General features: G+C 35.6%; 1 protein-coding gene across 2 annotated transcripts in view; it reads left to right on the forward strand.

Moving 5' to 3' along the window:
- Window positions 1-19,209, forward strand: part of LOC145671163 (WW domain-containing protein tag-325-like) — a 561,143-nt gene that overhangs the window by 365,270 nt on the left and 176,664 nt on the right. For both annotated transcript variants that reach the window (XM_081739998.1, XM_081740000.1), the window contains exon 3: window positions 8,703-8,891. In XM_081739998.1, coding sequence (XP_081596124.1) covers window positions 8,703-8,891 — 189 coding nt within the window. The remainder of the gene's footprint in view (window positions 1-8,702; window positions 8,892-19,209) is intronic.

The raw sequence follows: 19,209 nt of genomic DNA on the forward strand, positions 1-19,209 counted from the left end.
ATTTGGTAATATCTTTATTTTCCAACATAATCCCCTTGGACAGCAACACACTTGCTCCAATGGTGCTGCAGTGCTCTTATCCCAGTAGAAAAGAAAAATCCTTAGGTTGTGACCACAGAAACTCCTCCACAGCTGTCATGACATCATTGTCGCTTGCAAAACGTCGTCCAGCTAGAGAATGTTTTATATTAGGGAACAAGTGGAAGTCTGAGGGGGCCAGATCTGGAGAATAGGGTGGATGAGGACGAGTTCAAAGCTGCATTCGTGAACAGTAGCCATGGCAACTACTGATGTGTGACCGGGAGCATTGTCATGATGGTAGAGAACGCCTCTGGACATCATTTGTGACCTTTTTCTGGAATTTGCACTCGAAGTTTCTTTCAGAAAGTCGCTATTGTCCTGTGATGGTATGACCTCTTTGCAGGTAATCAATGAATATCACATCTTGGAAATTCCAAAAAACAGAGGCCATCACTTTGCCAGCGGAGGGGATCACCTTTGCCTTCTTTGGGGAAGGGGAGGAGTGGTGCTTCCATTATTTGGGGTGTTGTTTTGTTTCTGGCCGCTAATGGTGCACCCAACACTCGTCCATCCATAGTGATGAATTGACAGAGAAAATCGTCCACATCACGTTTTAACAGTTTCAAATTGTTCACGGATAGGAGGTACCAAGTGCGTTTTGTTTGGGAGTCAGAAGACGTAGGACCCATCGAGCAGAAACTTTTGATAAACCAAGCTGTTCTTCAGAATATGATCTGCTCGCTCCTGTGATATGCCCAGTCTGTCTGCTGTCGAGTTGACAATCGGCGAGCTTCCATGATTATATCAAGAATCAGGCCAATGTTTTCCGTGGTGGTAGCACTTGATGGTCTCCCAGATCTCTCTCATGTTCAACACTACCTACCACGCTTGAATTCCTGCACCCATCTTTTGATGGTGGCATATGAAGGGGCAAAGTCACCTATGGTATTGACCATATCCTAGTGGATCTCAGATGCCGCCGTTCCTTTTAATTGCAGATACTTGATGACTGGCTTGTATTCGATTTTTTCCATTTTCCCAACTTCTGCCATCTCACTCACTTCAAGAGCCTGTAAAAGACAGAAGAAATTACTTGAGACCAAGAGTGAAACACATTAATATCAAAGGTTGTACTACTCTAATACATATAGTAATTATTCTATTCTAGATTCTCATTTTCTATGTTAGGCTCAAAACCTTTCAGTCACCCCTCGTCAAGGGCGCCCATCAGGGGGGTCAAGGTGGGGCGCTCGCCCCCCTCCTTGGAGAAAATTGTACTTGGGAATCGAAAGCCCAATAGAATTTTAACATTAGTTATAGCAAAATTTGAAACTATATTTGAAACCTCGCTTATATCCCCCCCCCTGGAAACCACAACATGGGTGCCCTTGTCCCTCGTACATATTCATGTTAGAGTTATTACAGCTAATATTGATTTTATGAAATATGTTCGAAATTGTTATTATGCATACGTTATTGGGAAAATTGTTTATCTCTTTATATCGAGAGAGAGTTAACACTTAAACAGGACTTTCTGGACGGCATTGTTAAATCTTGGCAAAATATATCGGAACCCGACATATCAATATCTATATATATTCCTGGTTTCAAAAGCAAATTTACGCATTTCATCCTGAGCGAGTAAGACAATAATTGCGAGCTTATAATTTTAAAGCTGGTTAACATGTTTTTAACGTTAGTTGAAAGAACAATTGTTGAATCAATCAAGGGAGGGTTCTCAGTAGGGGTGTTCCGGATTCCGGAATTCCGGAATATTTCGGAATGAAAATCTTAATTCCGGAATCGGAATTAAAAATTTTCTCATTCCGAGATTCCGGAATCTCGGAATTTCGGAATTCCGGAATCTCGGAATTTCGGAATTCCGGAATCTCGGAATTTTGGAATTCCGGAATCTCGGAATTTTGGAATTCCGGAATCTCGGAATTCTGTAAGTTCACTCCGAAAAATTCGAAATCTCGGAATTGCGGAATCTCGGAATTTCGGAATTCCGGAAGTTCATCCCGAAATTTCGTAATGCATGAATCTCGGAATTCCGGAACTTCAGTCCGAAATTTCGGAATTTCGAAAACTCGTAATTCCGGAATCTCGGAATTTCATCTAGAAATTTCGGAATTTCAAAATGAGAACTTTGGTTTAGCACTTCCGAATCTGAAATTCAGAATGCCGAACGACTGTACGTTGTTCCAGCATATCAGAATCTCGGAATGTTGAAATTTCTGAGTCATGGCAATCGAAATTGTAGAACCAAGTAACTGGATTTTGAAATTTTAGAGTTCCTTGATTTCATAGTTACAAAAGTTCAGAAACTGGAATCTTCAAATAACATGATTATGAGATAGACATCAACTCAGACAGATATAATGATGAAACTTCCTTTCACTCGTTGTCAGTGGTGGCTATACTCCGTCCTTCTGCTGAGCGGAAAGTTCTTAGCCATGGTACTCATTGAACAAAATTTAAACACTTCATTTATTGGTTCTTGTCTTTTTAATGTTCCCCAAAGGCAGGTTCTATGACATTTATACATGGTTTCTAGCTGGGCCACCAGTGCAATACAGAAAGAGTATCAACTAGTTCCTTCCCTGTCTGGCTTCAAAATGACATATAGAAAATGGAAAATTTAGAACCACGGTGAATACATAAGTTGCGAGTTTCATGTTCGTTACCCACACATTTACTTGCACACTTAAACTGACATTCCTCTGCTATTATTCCACCCTCGTACTCCTTGATGTTTAGAAGCCAGGTTCTCAAAACGTAGCTGAAATGCTCGTTCTTCGCACGGTCAGAGTAAGTTTATGAAAAATAATTGAACCCCCAATTCCCCTTACGATACACATTTCAACGATTGTTTACACGGTTTACCCCGAAAACTATGGATTCGACACTAATATCGGTAGTTTCCGGTTATTTTTACATGTCACCTCTTGCCACTCCAACCATAGAGGTGTTAGGGGGTCTTGAGGGCTTAACTGAAATTTAAACGATATCGAGTGTCAATGTTCAACTCAGCGACCTAAAATAACTATGAATTTGACAGTAATACCGGTCGTTTCTCATTATTTTTGCATTTAACGCTCTTTCAACTCGCCTCCTTGGGAAGCTAGGAGGTCTCTCACACACAATTTGTTTCCAGGTTGTAATGTTATATGTTTAATTTAATAATTGAAATTGCGAAGTTTAATTGAAATTGCTTCGGGCGTTCCAGAGTTATGTTGGAACAAACATACATACATACATTTTTATAAGATAAAGCATGTAGTTCTTCTCCCTCATAACTTTCTTAGTTTTTAATTTCTTGTATTTGGAAAATGGAAACTTTTCAATAAAAACGTGGTTCGGAAGTCACATACATAGTTGATTCCGTAACTAGCTGATAGTAAATAGTTTTTTATAACGTAAGCCTTGCATAATGCTATTACACACAAATATTAACTGTTATGCCATGCTATCTTTTTTTAATACATAAAAAATAAACTTTCCTTAGTGTTAAATGTATTTTGTATTACTATAAAGAAGAAATAAAAATATAATAGAGCTAAATTAATGGAGAATTGAAAATAGAATATAAGAAACATTCATATATTTATAATTGTAATTAATATTTGTAAAAACAGTGGAGAAATAGACAATCTAGGTTTCAACACAAAATAATAATGAAATGCCATATCAATAGAACTTTAATCCTCTCATGTTTCTTTAATTTAATTTAAAGAAACCTTTAATTTTAATTTCTACATTAAAAAAAAAAACTATAATAATCGTACAGCTTTACATAGTAGCGGACTGTTACCCTTATAATCTACCTGTTCATATGATCAATAAAACAAATAAACAAACAAAAAAAAAACTTCTCTAAAGATATTGGTCAATGCTACTTAAATTTCGTATAAATTTCCATTGATTAGAATATACATTATTACAATTAATTTACAAAAACTAAAAAATATGCATTACCTCAAATCCAATACTATCATTATTGATTCAAATATACATTATTACAATTAATTTACAAAAAGGTAAAAAAAAAAAAAAAAAAAATGCATTACCTCAAATCCAATACTATCATTGTACACCTTGTTTAATGCTTTTCGGAACACGGTACTCAGTTATAGAACGAAATAATATCGTATATATTTGATGGTTGCCATTAAATCTGATTGTATGTGTAAATTAGTTCTACTACAAAATTCTACTTTTGAAAATAAAAATAAATTCAAATAGCATTTTTCAGTCTGGTTATTTTACTTGGACATACATAAAAGATAGAATGAAAATGTACGTTAACTACAAATTAAAATAAAAACTACTTATCACTATTAAACATAAGGAAATTTTATACAAATAACATAATAATAATAATATACATTACACATATTTAACATGTAACATTAGAAAACTAAGGGAATGTTATACTGTACAAACGACATTTTAAATACGAAATATTATGAATCTTATGAACTATATCAATTGAAACATTTGTTCAAATAATGTATTAGTTGAAACATTTTTGTATTATTAACGTTATGAAACATAAGAAAATGTTATTTTAACAATATGTAGATACATCTATACAGTTATGACACTAGTAAATATACCTTTCTCAGTAGCTTAACTCTTTTAAGATTTATAGCGACTTCTGTTACTATGGCGTAGTATCGCCTTTGACCGCTTATTTAGGTTCTGTAATAGGTATTTAAGCCGTTTTCTTATTGGTCAAGTCAATGATGGCCCTAAGAACACCCAAGATGCGTTTTGGAACCGGATGATCAACTTGGCTGCGCCAAGTGGGGGCGGAGGGGCGTTTTTCCTTTTTTCTTAAGGCAAGTTAAAAAAAATCACGTCTTTATTTTTCAAGATATCAGATTGAAACTTTACATATGAATTATGTGTACCTCTGCAAATTTCTTCTGAATATATATATTCTTTGAGATCCCTACGTGAAACCGGGCCTGGGGCCGAGGGAAGCAAGTGTTCCGAGAGGGCGATTTTTTAATGAAAAATTTCCGGTTTTCCCCGATTTTTCCGGTTCAGGTGTATGATACGGACATGTAAATCGTACCGTTGGAAAGGGCTCGATATACCAAAGAAAATGAGCCATGACTGTTGCACAATATATTATATATATATATATATATACAAGGGCGGATCTAAGGGGGGGCTACGGGGCTCTAGCCCCCCTCCCTTGACGCTCAGGTTTACACTGGATAAAATGGGTTTCAATTCAGTTTTACACTGGATAAAACGGCAAATTATGGTTTAGTCCCTCCCTTGATCATATCCTGGATCCGCCACTGTATATATATATATATATATATATATATATATATATATGTGTGTGTGTGTGTGTGTGTGTGTGTAAATATAGGCCTATATAGGGCCTAAATTCAGACTTTCAACAATTTTTTCCGGCCTTTGTTTTCAAGATACAAGATTGAACTTTTGCACACGTATTATGTATATATATAAGAAAAAAAGCTTCAGATCTCTACATAAACGCAGGCCCGGATCCGAGGGGCAAAGTGTTTTGGTTGGATTTTTCAAAAAGAAAAAAAAATTGCGGGTTTTTCCCGAATTTTACGGTTCAGGTGTATGATACGAACATGTGAGTGGTACCGTTGGAAAGGGCTCATTATACTGAAGAAAATGGCGTTTGAACCATGACTCTAGGTCAAGTAGTAATAAACAGTATATTTTTGAAGTACAGTATATATATATATATATATATATATATATATATATATATATATATATATATATATATATATATATATATATATATATACGAAAAGAATGGATTACCTTCAGACTTTCAAAAATTTTTCCTGACCTTAGTTTTCAAGATACAAGATTGAAATTTTGCACACGTATTATGAACACAACAACGTATTTTATAAAATAATAATTCAGATCCCTACGTGAACCCAGGCTTGGGCCAGAGGGGCGCAAAATTTTCGATTTTTTTTTTCGAAAAGCCTCCCGCTTTTTCCGTTTCCGGTGTATAATACGCACAATCGAGTGGTACCGTTGGAAAGTATGCTTTATCCTAAAACAGAAAACGAGGTATGAACCATGATCCTACGATAAATAGTAAGGAAGCAGTAGCTGTGAAAGTATAAAATAAAGTATAAAGTATTTAAATTTACCTGAGAAAGGGGAAATCCTAAAAGAGTTAAATTTATCGCACCTTTAAAAGTCAGGTGTTGATTTATGAATCCCCTGTTATACTAAGCCAATAATGTAAAACAATGAGAAGATTTAGCTTATATTAAATAACATTTTAAAATTATTTTGGGACAATAGCTTTGTTCATGGACAGAAATATTAACTGTTCAGCATGTTCAGCGGTAAGAGATGCTCTATAATCTGTTACTACATTGCCACCACAGTTGAAAACTCTCTCACTTGGCACGCTCGTAGCAGGAATACACAAATATTTTCTCGCTAATTTTGTTAATCTTGGAAGATGGTGGGAATGGCTATTCCACCAAACAAGTTTCTCTTCCTCCAAATCTGCATCCCCAAGACTTAGGTATCGGTTTAATTCTTTTATTTGACTGTCTTCTTTATCGTTCCTGTCACCAAATTTCCTTCGTTTTAGGTAACTGTCAAATCCTTTAGAACCAACATTCCCTCGATCATCTTTTTTAGGACTTCCTGCTGGAATAAATCTCAACTCATTCAGTACTCTACCTTTTATTATCTCAGTATCTTCACCCAAATGATCTTTAAACCTGGGATCTAAGAATGTACACATTTTCAACAGTATTCTGCTTTCTTCATCCTCCTCGTATCGGGATTGCAACGGAGATAAAATTTCCATTTTCATGCTTCTTTCAATTTCTTTGAGTGCTGCTTCTAACATCTGTTCACTATCTTCTTCTTCAGTCAAAGAGTCATACAGCGAAAAATGTGTTTCCTGTGTACTTGCTTCATCTTGTTGTGATGTATCTTCTATCTGTTGAGATTCTTCGATTTGAAAATCTTTTAAGATTTGTTCATATAATGGCCATATGCCCGACGCTGTAACCGATGTTTCAGCTGACATACTGTCACAAAGCATTTGTAAGGGCGATAATAGGGTCATGATCATATTTAATAACTCTATTTCTTTGTTCTGAAGGATAAGGTTTTTATATTTTGTTCGGGACAGAAATTTTGCTATTGCTTCTTGATTTGTTAAAGCTACCTGTATCAAAGGAAGAGTAGACCACCACCTTGTTGGTGTGCATGACGGAAGTACTTCGCGCGGGAGGCCTAATGCTTCTTGCAGCGCACGTCTCACTTTGCTGCTATGACTCGTAATTTGTCTAAGTTTACGAAGTTACCTAATAACTTCATTGACTGGATGTAGCTCAAGGGCTTTGTTCACTCCAATATTTAAAGTATGACCGAAACAGCTCAAATGTTGGAAATCACTCAAGTCAACAATGGCCTTTACAATATTGGCACTACTGTTGTTACACAACGAACATTTTCAGTTGGTATTTCCGACATATCTATACTAAAATATAAAGCCTCTAATAGATTTGATGTCGGAAAATCGGAATTCCGGAACTTCATCGCAAATATCGGAAGTTCGGAATTCCGGAATCTTGGAACACGATCCGAAATTTCGGAAGATCGGAATTCCGGAATCTCGAAACAAGATCTGAAATTTCGGAAGATCGGAATTCCGGAATCCAGAACACGATACTAAATTTTTTGAAGATCGGAATTCCGGAATTTTTAAACTCCATCGGAAATTTCTGAAGATCGGAATTCCGGAATTTTCGGAATTTCGAAATTCCGGAATTCCGAGATTCCGAAAATTCCGGAATTCCGAGATTCCGAAAATTCCGAAATTCCGAGATTCCGAAAAACGGAATTCCGAAAAATTCCGGAATTATCGACATTCCGAATTCCGGAATTGAAATCTCAATTCCGAACACCCCTAGTTCTCAGCACTTAAGTTCATATCGATTCAGAACACGTGCTATATTTTAATTTTTCCGTAATACTCTGAAAAAAAAAAGGGTGTGAACCCGATTATCGCTTCCCCCTTAGCATGTTGCTACTGGAATCAATGTTTTAATTAACGAGGAATTATTTTGCGTCGCAACATTCTAAATGTCACTCAAATTATGTTATACTACAAAGCCATTATCGTTAATTTTAAATATTGATTAGTGTAAATCTTTCATGTTTTCATTTGTTATCAACCTTAAAATTAGAATCGAATCTTTAAAAAGATTCTAAAAGTGAACATAAGTTATTTTTGAAACTAAATTATCAGAAATGAAGATGATTTATGTCGGTCAACGGAAACAATCAATGTTTTATTCATTTTTTAGCGTATTGGCATGAGATCCTTTAGACTCGTAAACTATATTTGGGTAGTCACTCAAGGTGCATTGTATTAAGACAACTCTGCACTTGCCAGATATGTTTAATTATGGTAATTAACGTATTCGGTACTGTGATATAATGTGATTGTCAATTTTATTTTGCTAAAAAATGCAATATTGATTTGTTGTTCTCCGATGTCCATGTTTTGGAACAATTGTTATGGTGTTGGTACGACTAATTGTATGTGCATTGTATTGTCAAAATATATTGTATGTATTGTGATGGTTGCTTTCAGTGGTTTGTGATCGTTCGCTTTCTCCTTGTCATTTCAGGGCCCAGTATACGCCAACTTACCCTTAAAATCTTCCACGACTCCCCCATCTCCGCGACCTGATGATACTCCTAATCGTCTCCTGGCAGGAGGGTGGGCAGAATACAAGGATCCTGCTGGGAGGAATTATTATTACAACACAATATCCCGAGAGAAGAGCTGGAAGCCTCCACGTCGGCGGCAGACGTTGGTTAGTATACAGTATACGTAATGTGTAATCTTTTAAGAAAAATATTCAGATTTTGTTATCCACTACATAAACGTACTGTTTAATATCACTCGAACGGAAAAATTTATGAGATTCCACGAAGAGGGGAACTTTAACTTCATACTTAATTTACATACACAATTTTGGATGTTAAGTGAAAGGAATCATTATTTGAAAACAGGAAGAATACCAGCATGAAGCAGAGTGTAGTACATTTAAAATATACTCCACATTAAACTCTTTACTCGTCGAAAGGGAAAAAGTTTCACTAAACATTTACTAACTAAACACTTCCTTAATAAACTTCAAACATGTGTAAAATTGAAACTATTCACGGGAAGTTCACTTGTTTGTAAATCTCTACAATAGACCAGTCATTTCCAGTTGGCCGATGTATGACGTAGGAACGCGCTTTTAAAATAAGAGAAGCAAAGCCTTTCTATTTGAAGTGTACCCTCGGAAAATATGCGAAACATACTTCGGTCTCACCCCCGCCATCCTCTTACGGAGGAAACCTTCCCTTTGCTTAGGAGAAAGAAGTGAATGATCTCGGCTGTGTTGCCAATTTGTCATCCAGTCTTTTGGTCTCGACGGGTAAAGATCGTAGGCTACTTAGAATGGATAACAAAACAGTGCACACCGAAAACCGTGAAATAATTCATTGTGGCAACGCTTCCGCATCCAACAACTGAAAGAGCTCGGCAAATTGTCACCCCTTTAAAGAGATGTACGGGAAAACACACATCGACAGCAGCACCAGCGGGGGCACACTTGAAATAGGAAGGCAGTAAGAAACATTAAAGCAAACTGAGGGAAGTTAGGAGATACGGGAATAGAATGAATAAGTGTTGGCACTGTACGAGTAATCATGGATCCACGGGTAATATGCATGTAAAACAATTAACTATGTTATCTATATTCTTGTTTACCTGTGTCGCCATTGCTCTTTCGCAACAACAGGAGGCTGTTCCTTCTTCTGTCTTTGTAGTTTATTAAAAAAGGTGAGCTATAAACTATGACATAGAAGATAATTCAGTTGGAAATGACTGGTCTAAACGTTTACTTTCAAACGTTTACTAAAACTTTGCCTATTAAAAGCTTGGAAATGGACATATAAAACCCTCATTCATTCATTTTTTTTAATAGTAGCAGTTTTGGATCCCAAACCTTAGTATAAAGAAATGCAATCCACATCACTCAGAACTTTTATATTATACGATCTTTGATTGTTCACTATCTCTGCACTCGCTTCTCACATTTTAAAATAATATTGTAGATATCATTATTACAGCTTGTCAGTGTGTTTTATTGTCATAAAAAGTACTAAGTTAGTAAAATACTCATACTTTGATTACAGAGAACGTCCAAATTCGCGAGCAGTGCTCTCGGGCTCAGTAAGTTCAAAATTACAACCCGCATCCAATAAGAAAAAAAGCATGGATGCAGTGGATTCTTTAAGAGTCTTTAAAGAATAATAAAATTAAGATGGACAATGTTGTACGAAAAATAGAAAAGAGTTATCATTTCATAAATGTAAGAATTGTCTGCCATACTTAACAGTTTTTTATGGCCTGTCCGCTGGTCTTCGGTGCACGTGATCACACGTTCGATTTCCAATGGGAGAACATTTATTTATTTATTTATTTATTTATTTATTTCTAGACACAATAGGCTACATAACCCAATTACAGTGTCCGTTACATGTATTAAGCGACTATAACACATTCATACATTCATCTTATAATACATAGTTATAATGTGATTGCAATATCATTGATGTTCTTTCATTTACAATTATTTCTTATTACATTACAAAGAACTTCCTTGAATTGACTTGCGCTGTTACTATTAATATCCAAATCTATTGTGTATTTTGTTAACCTTTTGTAGGTTGTACTCAATATCCATACTGGTGATCTCTTGTTTGCATTGGTGTGTAGTCTGTCGCAGTAAAAGAAATTGAAATTTTCAAGGCGAGTTACATTTGTAGGAGTGCGTATTTTAAATTCTTGCAGTAAATTGGTGCAGTCGATTTTATTATTAAATAACTTATATAGAAACAAGATACCTTGCATTATTCGTCGCTGTTCTAGACTTAATGTATTAAAGTTTAAATTTAAAGATTGACTATTATATGTTGTTGGATGTAATTGTACCCCCTTTATGTTAAGTACCTTAGATATTTATTCTGAACTTTTTCTATATTATTTATATTTGTTTTTGTGTGAGGGTTCCATATAGTGGCTGCGTATTCGAGTTTTGTCCGAACGTAGTGCTCATATAGCTTCCGGATAGCGGTAATACTAGTAAACTCTTTACTGATCTTGATTATGAATCCAAGGTTTCTCTACGCCTGGTCAATCATGTGATTTATGTGATTATTAAATGTGAAATTTCTGTCATACACCACCCCTAAGTCTCTGACAGTATCCGAGGTTGATAAAGTGATGTCATTCACCTTATACGAAAATTTCTGAGGGATTTTGCGATTGATAAAGGACATTACATTGCATTTGTTAGTGTTCAGGTTTAAGATGTTCTCTTTGGACTATTCCATCAGTTCATTCAAGTCATTTTGAAGCATTTTACAGTCATTTAATGTTTCTATTGCCATGAATATTTTAACATCGTCTGCAAATATCAGCGTGTGAGAGTTTTCTATACTTCCCAGTAGATCATTGATAAAGAGTAGAAACAACAATGGCCCTAAATTTGACCCCTGTGGCACCCCTGATAGCTGTACATACTCCTGAGACTTACAACCTTTGTACACTACGAATTGTTTTCTGTTTTCCAAGTAAGATTTAATTAGATCAATAAGTTCGCTGCTGAAACTAAATTGTTTACGCATGCTGAGCAATCTATTATGATTTACGCTGTCGAACGCTTTCGCGAAATCTACGTATATTACATCTACTTGTCCCCCCAAGTCTAGTGTTTTACTTTTAAAGGTAGATATTAGACTAAGATTTGTGACCGTTGACCTGCCTGTAAGAAAGTCATGTGATTCTGATATAGATGGCCGCACGTGTGCTATTAGCCGCTGGTATAAGACTGTTTCATAAACCTTAGCAAAGGTGCTTAAGATTGAGATGGGTCTATAATTTTTACTTTTTCTCTTATTACTATTCGATTTCGGGATAGGTGAAACTCTCGTTGTTTTCCACTCATTAGGGAATTTTCCGGATTTAATTGACAGGTTAAATATGATTTTCAGCGGTGTTAGGAAGTGATCTATACAACCCTTTACAATATAGCTTGGGATTCCATCGGGACCTACCGTTCTTTGGATTTCATCTTTTCTTTATTATATTAGCAATTTCCTGCATTTCTATTTATGATATACGCAGTATATTTAGACCGTTATGTACCCACACTGACTGTTCTGTTGTATTGTCTTTACTTTTACTGTAGACAGACTGAAAGTAGTCCGCAAACTCCTTAGCGATTTCGTCATCGTTGTTTATTTCTTTACTATTATTAGATAAGAATTCAGCATTTAAATGCCGTGTCTTACTTTTACAAAATTCCATAATTCGGATGGATTTTGTTCTAAGGATGCCTCGGACATTAATACAAAATTCTTATACGCATTCTGTACCTCATTTTTAATTTCTCTCCGTAATCTGTTGAACTCTTGTTGATGGAAACTTTTATTCCCCTCCCTCTTTTTCATTTTCCTATGATGATACGTTTTTGATTTAATTTTCTAAATTATATCCAGAGTAAACCACATTGGATAGGTTTGCTTGGGTTTTGTTTACAACAGAGGTCAAATATGTTATATATATAGTGTCGTAAAAGCATTCAACAGCTTCGTCTACATCACTGTATCCTGTAAGGTAGTCCCAGTTTACCCGCCCAAGGTCAGTATAAAGTTTTTTGAAGTTGCCTTTCTAAAATTATATCCTGTTACATTATGCTTAGATTTTGTTTGTTTTAGAGAGCCAATTGTATTTCGACGTTCAAAGTTGGGCGATGTTCACCTTTTACAAAGGGATAGGGTTCTTTGCTAACTTTTACGTGGTCTAAATTACTTAGTACTACACAGAGAAAAATCCGTACTCCGGACAGTGGTATATTGTACAAATATACGGTATCCTCTTGCTTACTATAGAAATCAGTACGGAGCATACGTTATCTGTATGCTACATAGGCACTGCCCTTAGATGTTACATCATGCCGTTGCAGGATGTCTGATATCTAACAGTTTTCCGTATATCACATGCATATACTTATGTTACCTTCGTCAGCTATATGTTATATACGTCCATTTGTATGTGAGATCCTGACTGCCTACATTGTTTCATACGGAAAGTACGTATAGATGGAACACTTACACAGAAAGTATTAAAACATGCGTTTCCAGTTATACGTCTGCTGTACGTCAAGTCCAAAAACTACAGGAATTACGCATGTAATCTATCTTTTTAAGTACGCCACCTACATTTTTTCTCAGTGTAGATCAAGAGTTTTACCGAATTTATTATATACAATATTAAATGACTGTAAATTGTTAAATGCCATGAAAATTTTTAATGCATTGTAGTTTGGCTGGAATTTTGAGATAACTATTGTAGTCATTGAAATTTCCGTCCGATAAATTGAAGTCACCAAGTATGAGAAGGGTACAACCTGATGGACATTTTGAATAAACATTTAATTCATAATCATTCACTTTCATTAATCATCCGTCTTCGTCAGCCTAAAGAGCATAACCGTGGGACGTTAAACTAGGAGAATATCCGGCAGGGGGTAGGTGGAGGCTCTCAATCTGGGCGCTCGACACGATGATGATGCGAGTAGACCCGCCTGTCGCGGAAAAAGACGTTTCAAGAGCAAGATAATTCCACAGTAGATTTTCGATGCATTCTTTGCAACGCTTGTAAAAATAAATAAATAAATAAAATACTGTATTAATGCACGTTACAGTTTAGGAATTTAATTACACTTGATGTATTTAACATAACGTTTTTATTTTTATTTTGGAAGTATTTTGGAAACGAATGAATATTTTTGAGCTACATTATAAATTGATTTGTCTCTGAAATGTTACTGTGAAAGCAATCATCTGCAGCCTCAGACAAATAGATCTATATAAGTGCTACACCTATAGTAATTTAAATAAATAACTATAAAATACTAATAGGTAGAGAATGGCCAATTGCCAAGTCACCTAGGGCAGGTTTACGGCGGAGAAAGATTACAGGGGTTAAGTCAATTCGGTCCCCGAGACTTGTGAAATTTCATGCATATTGTGGAATTTCCTCGTGGATATATGGTTAGTAAAGTTGTTTTCAACACAGGATACCATGGTTCGATTCCCAGGAGGAGTACATGTGATTTAGATTCTACGTTAAACAGTAGGTCTATGTCTTGGTGCTGAAAATGAATGGTTCAATGGGGTAATAAAAATCGAATATTCTTTTGAATTTCAATGCATCATGAAAATATTATTGTGTTTTTATTTTACAGCTTAATAAGTATTATCAGTTGGTCGAAAAAGTAGCGCACGAGATGAGGTTCGTGTCCCACTTCTGGGGTAACCTATATGAGTCGCAGTCGGTCAGAACTAATGTCAGTCGATATAGCCTCATATCAACGAACCGTTTCCCGGTACCTATTACCGTTTTCTTCTTCATAGTGATCACTGCAAACCGGAAATCTTAGATTTCCGGTTTGAATGTATGGTTAAGGGTGTGAAACTGAAAGTTATCCGTGAGATCTTGAATCGATATCAAAAAGTTATCTCTCGCTAGCTTGTACTGTTCTGTTCTGTGGAGACCACTACTGAAATCAAAAGTGGTAATAGAACTTCCGGTTTTAGTAAAGATATAAGTGTGGAAATAGAACCAATTCTTGGGACGCTAACTCTGTTTTTAAAAACAGCTTTTTATTATCTATTACTTTTTTGTTCAATGGTGATCGACGTTGAAAATGGAAATGATTGATTTCTGCCATTTTTGGCTGCAATATAAGATTCAAAGAGAGAATCTGTTTTTGTGTGTGCGTGTCTCTGTAGACATCGAATCCACGTGGAAAAACTGGAAATCGTAGGTTTGAATAACTTCTAGTATTATAGAGGGATAAAGATGGAACTAAAACCTATTATTGACACGTTGAATGTATTTTTTTTTAACTTGTGCTGTCTATTACCATTTTGCTTTTATGGTGATCAAAACTGAAACCAAAAATGGTGTATTTCTACAACTTTCAATTTTAATAGAGAGTTAGGGAGGCATAGTGGTGAGCACAAAAACCGGTTTTTTGAACATTTTCAAAAAACCTGTTTCGGTTTTTCACCGAAACCGGTTCGGTTTTTCACCTGATCCGGTTTCGGTTTTCTTCAAAACCGATTCCGTTTTTTTTTTCAAAATTTGTTCTATTTCTGACCAGAATGGTGTTTCGTTGTTCTCCGGAAACCGAATCCATTTCCACAGAAATAGTTTTATGTCTTTTCGAAAAGTTTTCACCGAAACCGGTTTCGGTGAAAAACCGAACCGGTTTTGGAGAAAACCGAAATGACGGTTTTTCGAATTTCGGTTTTTATAGAAACCGGTTTTCGTTTTTTATAAAAACTGGTTTTGCCCATCCCAGGGGAAACACGGTGGCACAGTGTTAGAGAGCTTACCTCTGTTGTGTAGGGTCTCTGGTTCGATTCCCGGCCAAGTAAGTTTGTGATGGACGACATTGTGTCCATGTTTTTCGGGGTGCTCCTATTTCCTCCCACTTTCTCATTCCACCAATTATTCCATTATCATTCTTCACTTATTTTAATCATTTCCCTTATCCTGAAGGACATAATTGTGGGACGTTAAACTGAAAGATTTTATTTCATTTTCATTTTGAATAGAGAGTTTATTCTTGTGACGTTCAGTCAACATAGAAAACGCTTTTGTTCTTATACCTGTCAATAGACAGCCACCCAAACAGATGGATGGACGTAACCATCATACAAGGTTTTATGCAGAGTATAGTCTAAAAAAAGATGTGTTGATCTTCGCTCCCTCTTTCTTCTTTCTCTCTCTTTTGATATTTATTTCTTCGACTTATCTCATTTTCTCTGTTCCTTCATTATAAACTTTGACGATGAAGAATGTTGTTAGCAATTCACCCTCACCTAAGTTTACTTAGAGAACTTTCACTCTGGTGCTTGCTTCCCAAGCAAATAGACTATCCGGTAACCAAGTGTGCGTTATGGCTTATGAATGATTGATTAACATTTCTATTGGGCAGAGAATTGGAGAGGAAACACTTCATCTTTTCGTTACTAAATTGCCTTTCCTATCAGAAAGAGAAATATCTCCAAGGAACAATACGTGCAGCTGTTTTGCGTGTGTGCATATATGAATATGTGAAATACTGAGAGAAAGGATTTTGTCAATCATTTCTAAGATGGCTCTGTAATCTATGTATGCATTGGTTTCTTGGCTTGAATAACAAAAAAGTTATGATATGCACTTAGAATCTTTAAAATGAATACTGTATCTTATTGATTTAGACATTCAACCAATTTGAAATGCATATATATATATATATATATACATTGCATGTTTGTTCAATGTTACCTTCAGAAAACAAAATATACTATTTATTCTGGTTGCTGGTGAATGACAAGTATTAGAAAGTATAGTCGCTAAGTTTAAGTGACACTTCATGTCAACAAATATGTGACATTTTACTTGCAGAAGGCGGTACTGACTATCAAAGATAAAATCGAGAAACGCAATCAGATTTCAAGTACAGCAGGAACAATTGTAAACATATTTTCTCTTCGGCTTAACATGCAATTGTGTGGCTTAGTTTGAACAACAGGAAACGACTTTTCTTTTACGGATATTAGTGTACACTTAGAAATAACAAAATATGTATGGCTTCTGTACTGGACAAGCAAAAATCCGAAAATAGATTATTTCCTCTGTCAAGCTAAGTCAATGTTTTTTTTTTTTATTGAACTAAAAATACAGAAATATAATCTGTCATATGATATCAAACATCAATAAAATTGACCTTAAATCCAATTAAAATCCAAATTTCCTTACTTACAAAAGTTAGAATTTATTTGATAAAAATTGCATTTTGAATGATTCTGTAAAACGTGTTTTAGTTTCCTGTTTAATGATGCTCATGGAATGGAATAAGTTTATTTATTTAGTTTAGCTGAATTTATTTATTTATTTTAGCTGGACTTATTTATTTATATCAGTAGTTTATTTATTTCACGGTTTTGTTTCCTGATTTATTATTTTTTTTAAATGAAACTTTTAGTGAATCTGTACAAAGTTATTGTTTTGTTATGGCAGTATTTGTTTTATATATTCTATGACAATTTTGTTTCTAGTTCAAAATTTAAAGAAGCTGTAATGGGCAGTATCAGTAACAAACTTTTAAGAAATCTTATGTAAAATAATACCAAAAGTACCTACGTATAATAATTTTGTTGCAGTAGATAATAGTAAATATACGCAAGTTTTCGGCAGATACTCGTTAACTTTTCCCTTAATTTTGAGAAATTTGTCTGAACATTAAGCAAGATAGTGGAAAATATTTCAAACAGGCAGTGTACCATTGGGAATTATTATTATTATTATAACATTTCTGAAATAATGAACTCGTAAAATTTTTGGCTTCAGACACTTCGGTTTGCTTATATATGTAAATATGGGTACTTTTTTTTAACCTAAGAAGTCATGGATTGGTTAATAGGTTTGCATTGTAGCGTCTCTTTTACCACTAAGACTATATAAGACGTGGACCTATAGCTTAACGTGGATCGGAACTACATGAGCTTCAATCAGATATGGAACTCGGGTCTCTTGCATCTAAGATGTTAACCAGTCATGGAGTTCGTATGTATAAGCACCTGCATTGTCTTTGCCATATCAGAAAAAAAAAGTTGAATGTTAGCAAAGTCAAGACCCAGGGCGGTAGGAGAGCCCGACCAAAAATGTAGGAGAGCCCGGCTGAAGTTAGGGGGACCCGATATTGTAGTTCATTTGCAAGCCTACCGTGAAAATTTTAGGGGGGAGCAAAAATTTAGGGGAGCCCTGCCCCCTAGACCCCCCTGAATACGGGCTTGTCAAGACCCCGGATTATTGATCTTTTTAAGACCCTTTGAATCATCATTTAATTTCCTTTGCTTATTAAAATGGCTTTTCTCCAAAGGTTTTGTATTAAACCTTTTCTAAAATAGGCTAGGCTAGTATTTTACATATGTACGACTTGCCCTGATCATCTTCTTCATATGATTATGCGTATTCCACATATGCTACAGGTATGACAAACATGTAGTGATTTATGTTGTTCAATATTTTGTTCTTATCCATTTATTCGTCCCTTTTTTCGCCAAAATACTATCTTCGTAATTGTTTTAAATTCTCTACTAAATCAAATGAGAAACAAATCTTAACAGGCACGTGTGGAGGAATTTATTTCGAGGTGGGTGGGTCGAAAAATTTTGGAGAGGTCTGAATTCAATGTGAGGATTAATTATATTAACATTTATGAAATCAGCCCTAAAACTAGACTAAATCTACAGAAAATTCGAGATATCGGAGGGAGGGGAAGGACCCAGGTAACTATCTTCTGCGTACGTTCCTTTCTGAAAGTGCTTGAACAGAAAGGAAATGAACAAATATTAGAGTGATGAATAGAGGAAAATAAACTGATTAGGCATTGGTTGAAGTTGTATTTTAGGGTATGTGGTGGAATATTTACGGTAGAAACAGTGGTAACTCATGAAGGAAGTCACATCAGTGCGAATTACAATTTTTTCACTTCAAACTAAGAGAAACGAACACACACAAGAATAAATACATTAGGTAAGTGTTCTTCCCGTAGTTTGTAGTGATAATATTGGAGGTTTACCAGTGTTACTCCCCTGACGAGCCTCCATTGGGTAGAAGGTTAAAGAGGAAGGAAAAAACGGATAATTGATACGTTAATATAAAGAGATTATCTGACGACCATAGCGCATGGACGTTTCTGTATTTGAGTCGGATGGCCTGCTGGTGATAGCGGATGATGAATTCTCTTGTAGCTTCGTGGTAAGAGCGCTCACATCTCCGTGCCTGCCAACCTATGGGGATCAGTGATAGAACAGATCTCTCGCAACTTCGTGGTCCGTGACTCGGAAGTTGTCTGACCGGTGATCCAGGGAAATCCGGAGATACTGAACTTTCCGCATACATACGGAAAACCGGGAGTCAGCTAACATAATAATTCTTGCAAATATGATCCTCTCCCACTGTGCATCTCTTTGTCTGTCTTCTCACTAAATCTATCGATTCCTTTCTCACTT

Source organism: Thermobia domestica, chromosome 15 (genome assembly GCF_964235325.1).
Source record: "Thermobia domestica chromosome 15, izTheDome1.hap1.1, whole genome shotgun sequence".
Lineage (NCBI taxonomy): Eukaryota > Metazoa > Arthropoda > Insecta > Zygentoma > Lepismatidae > Thermobia > Thermobia domestica.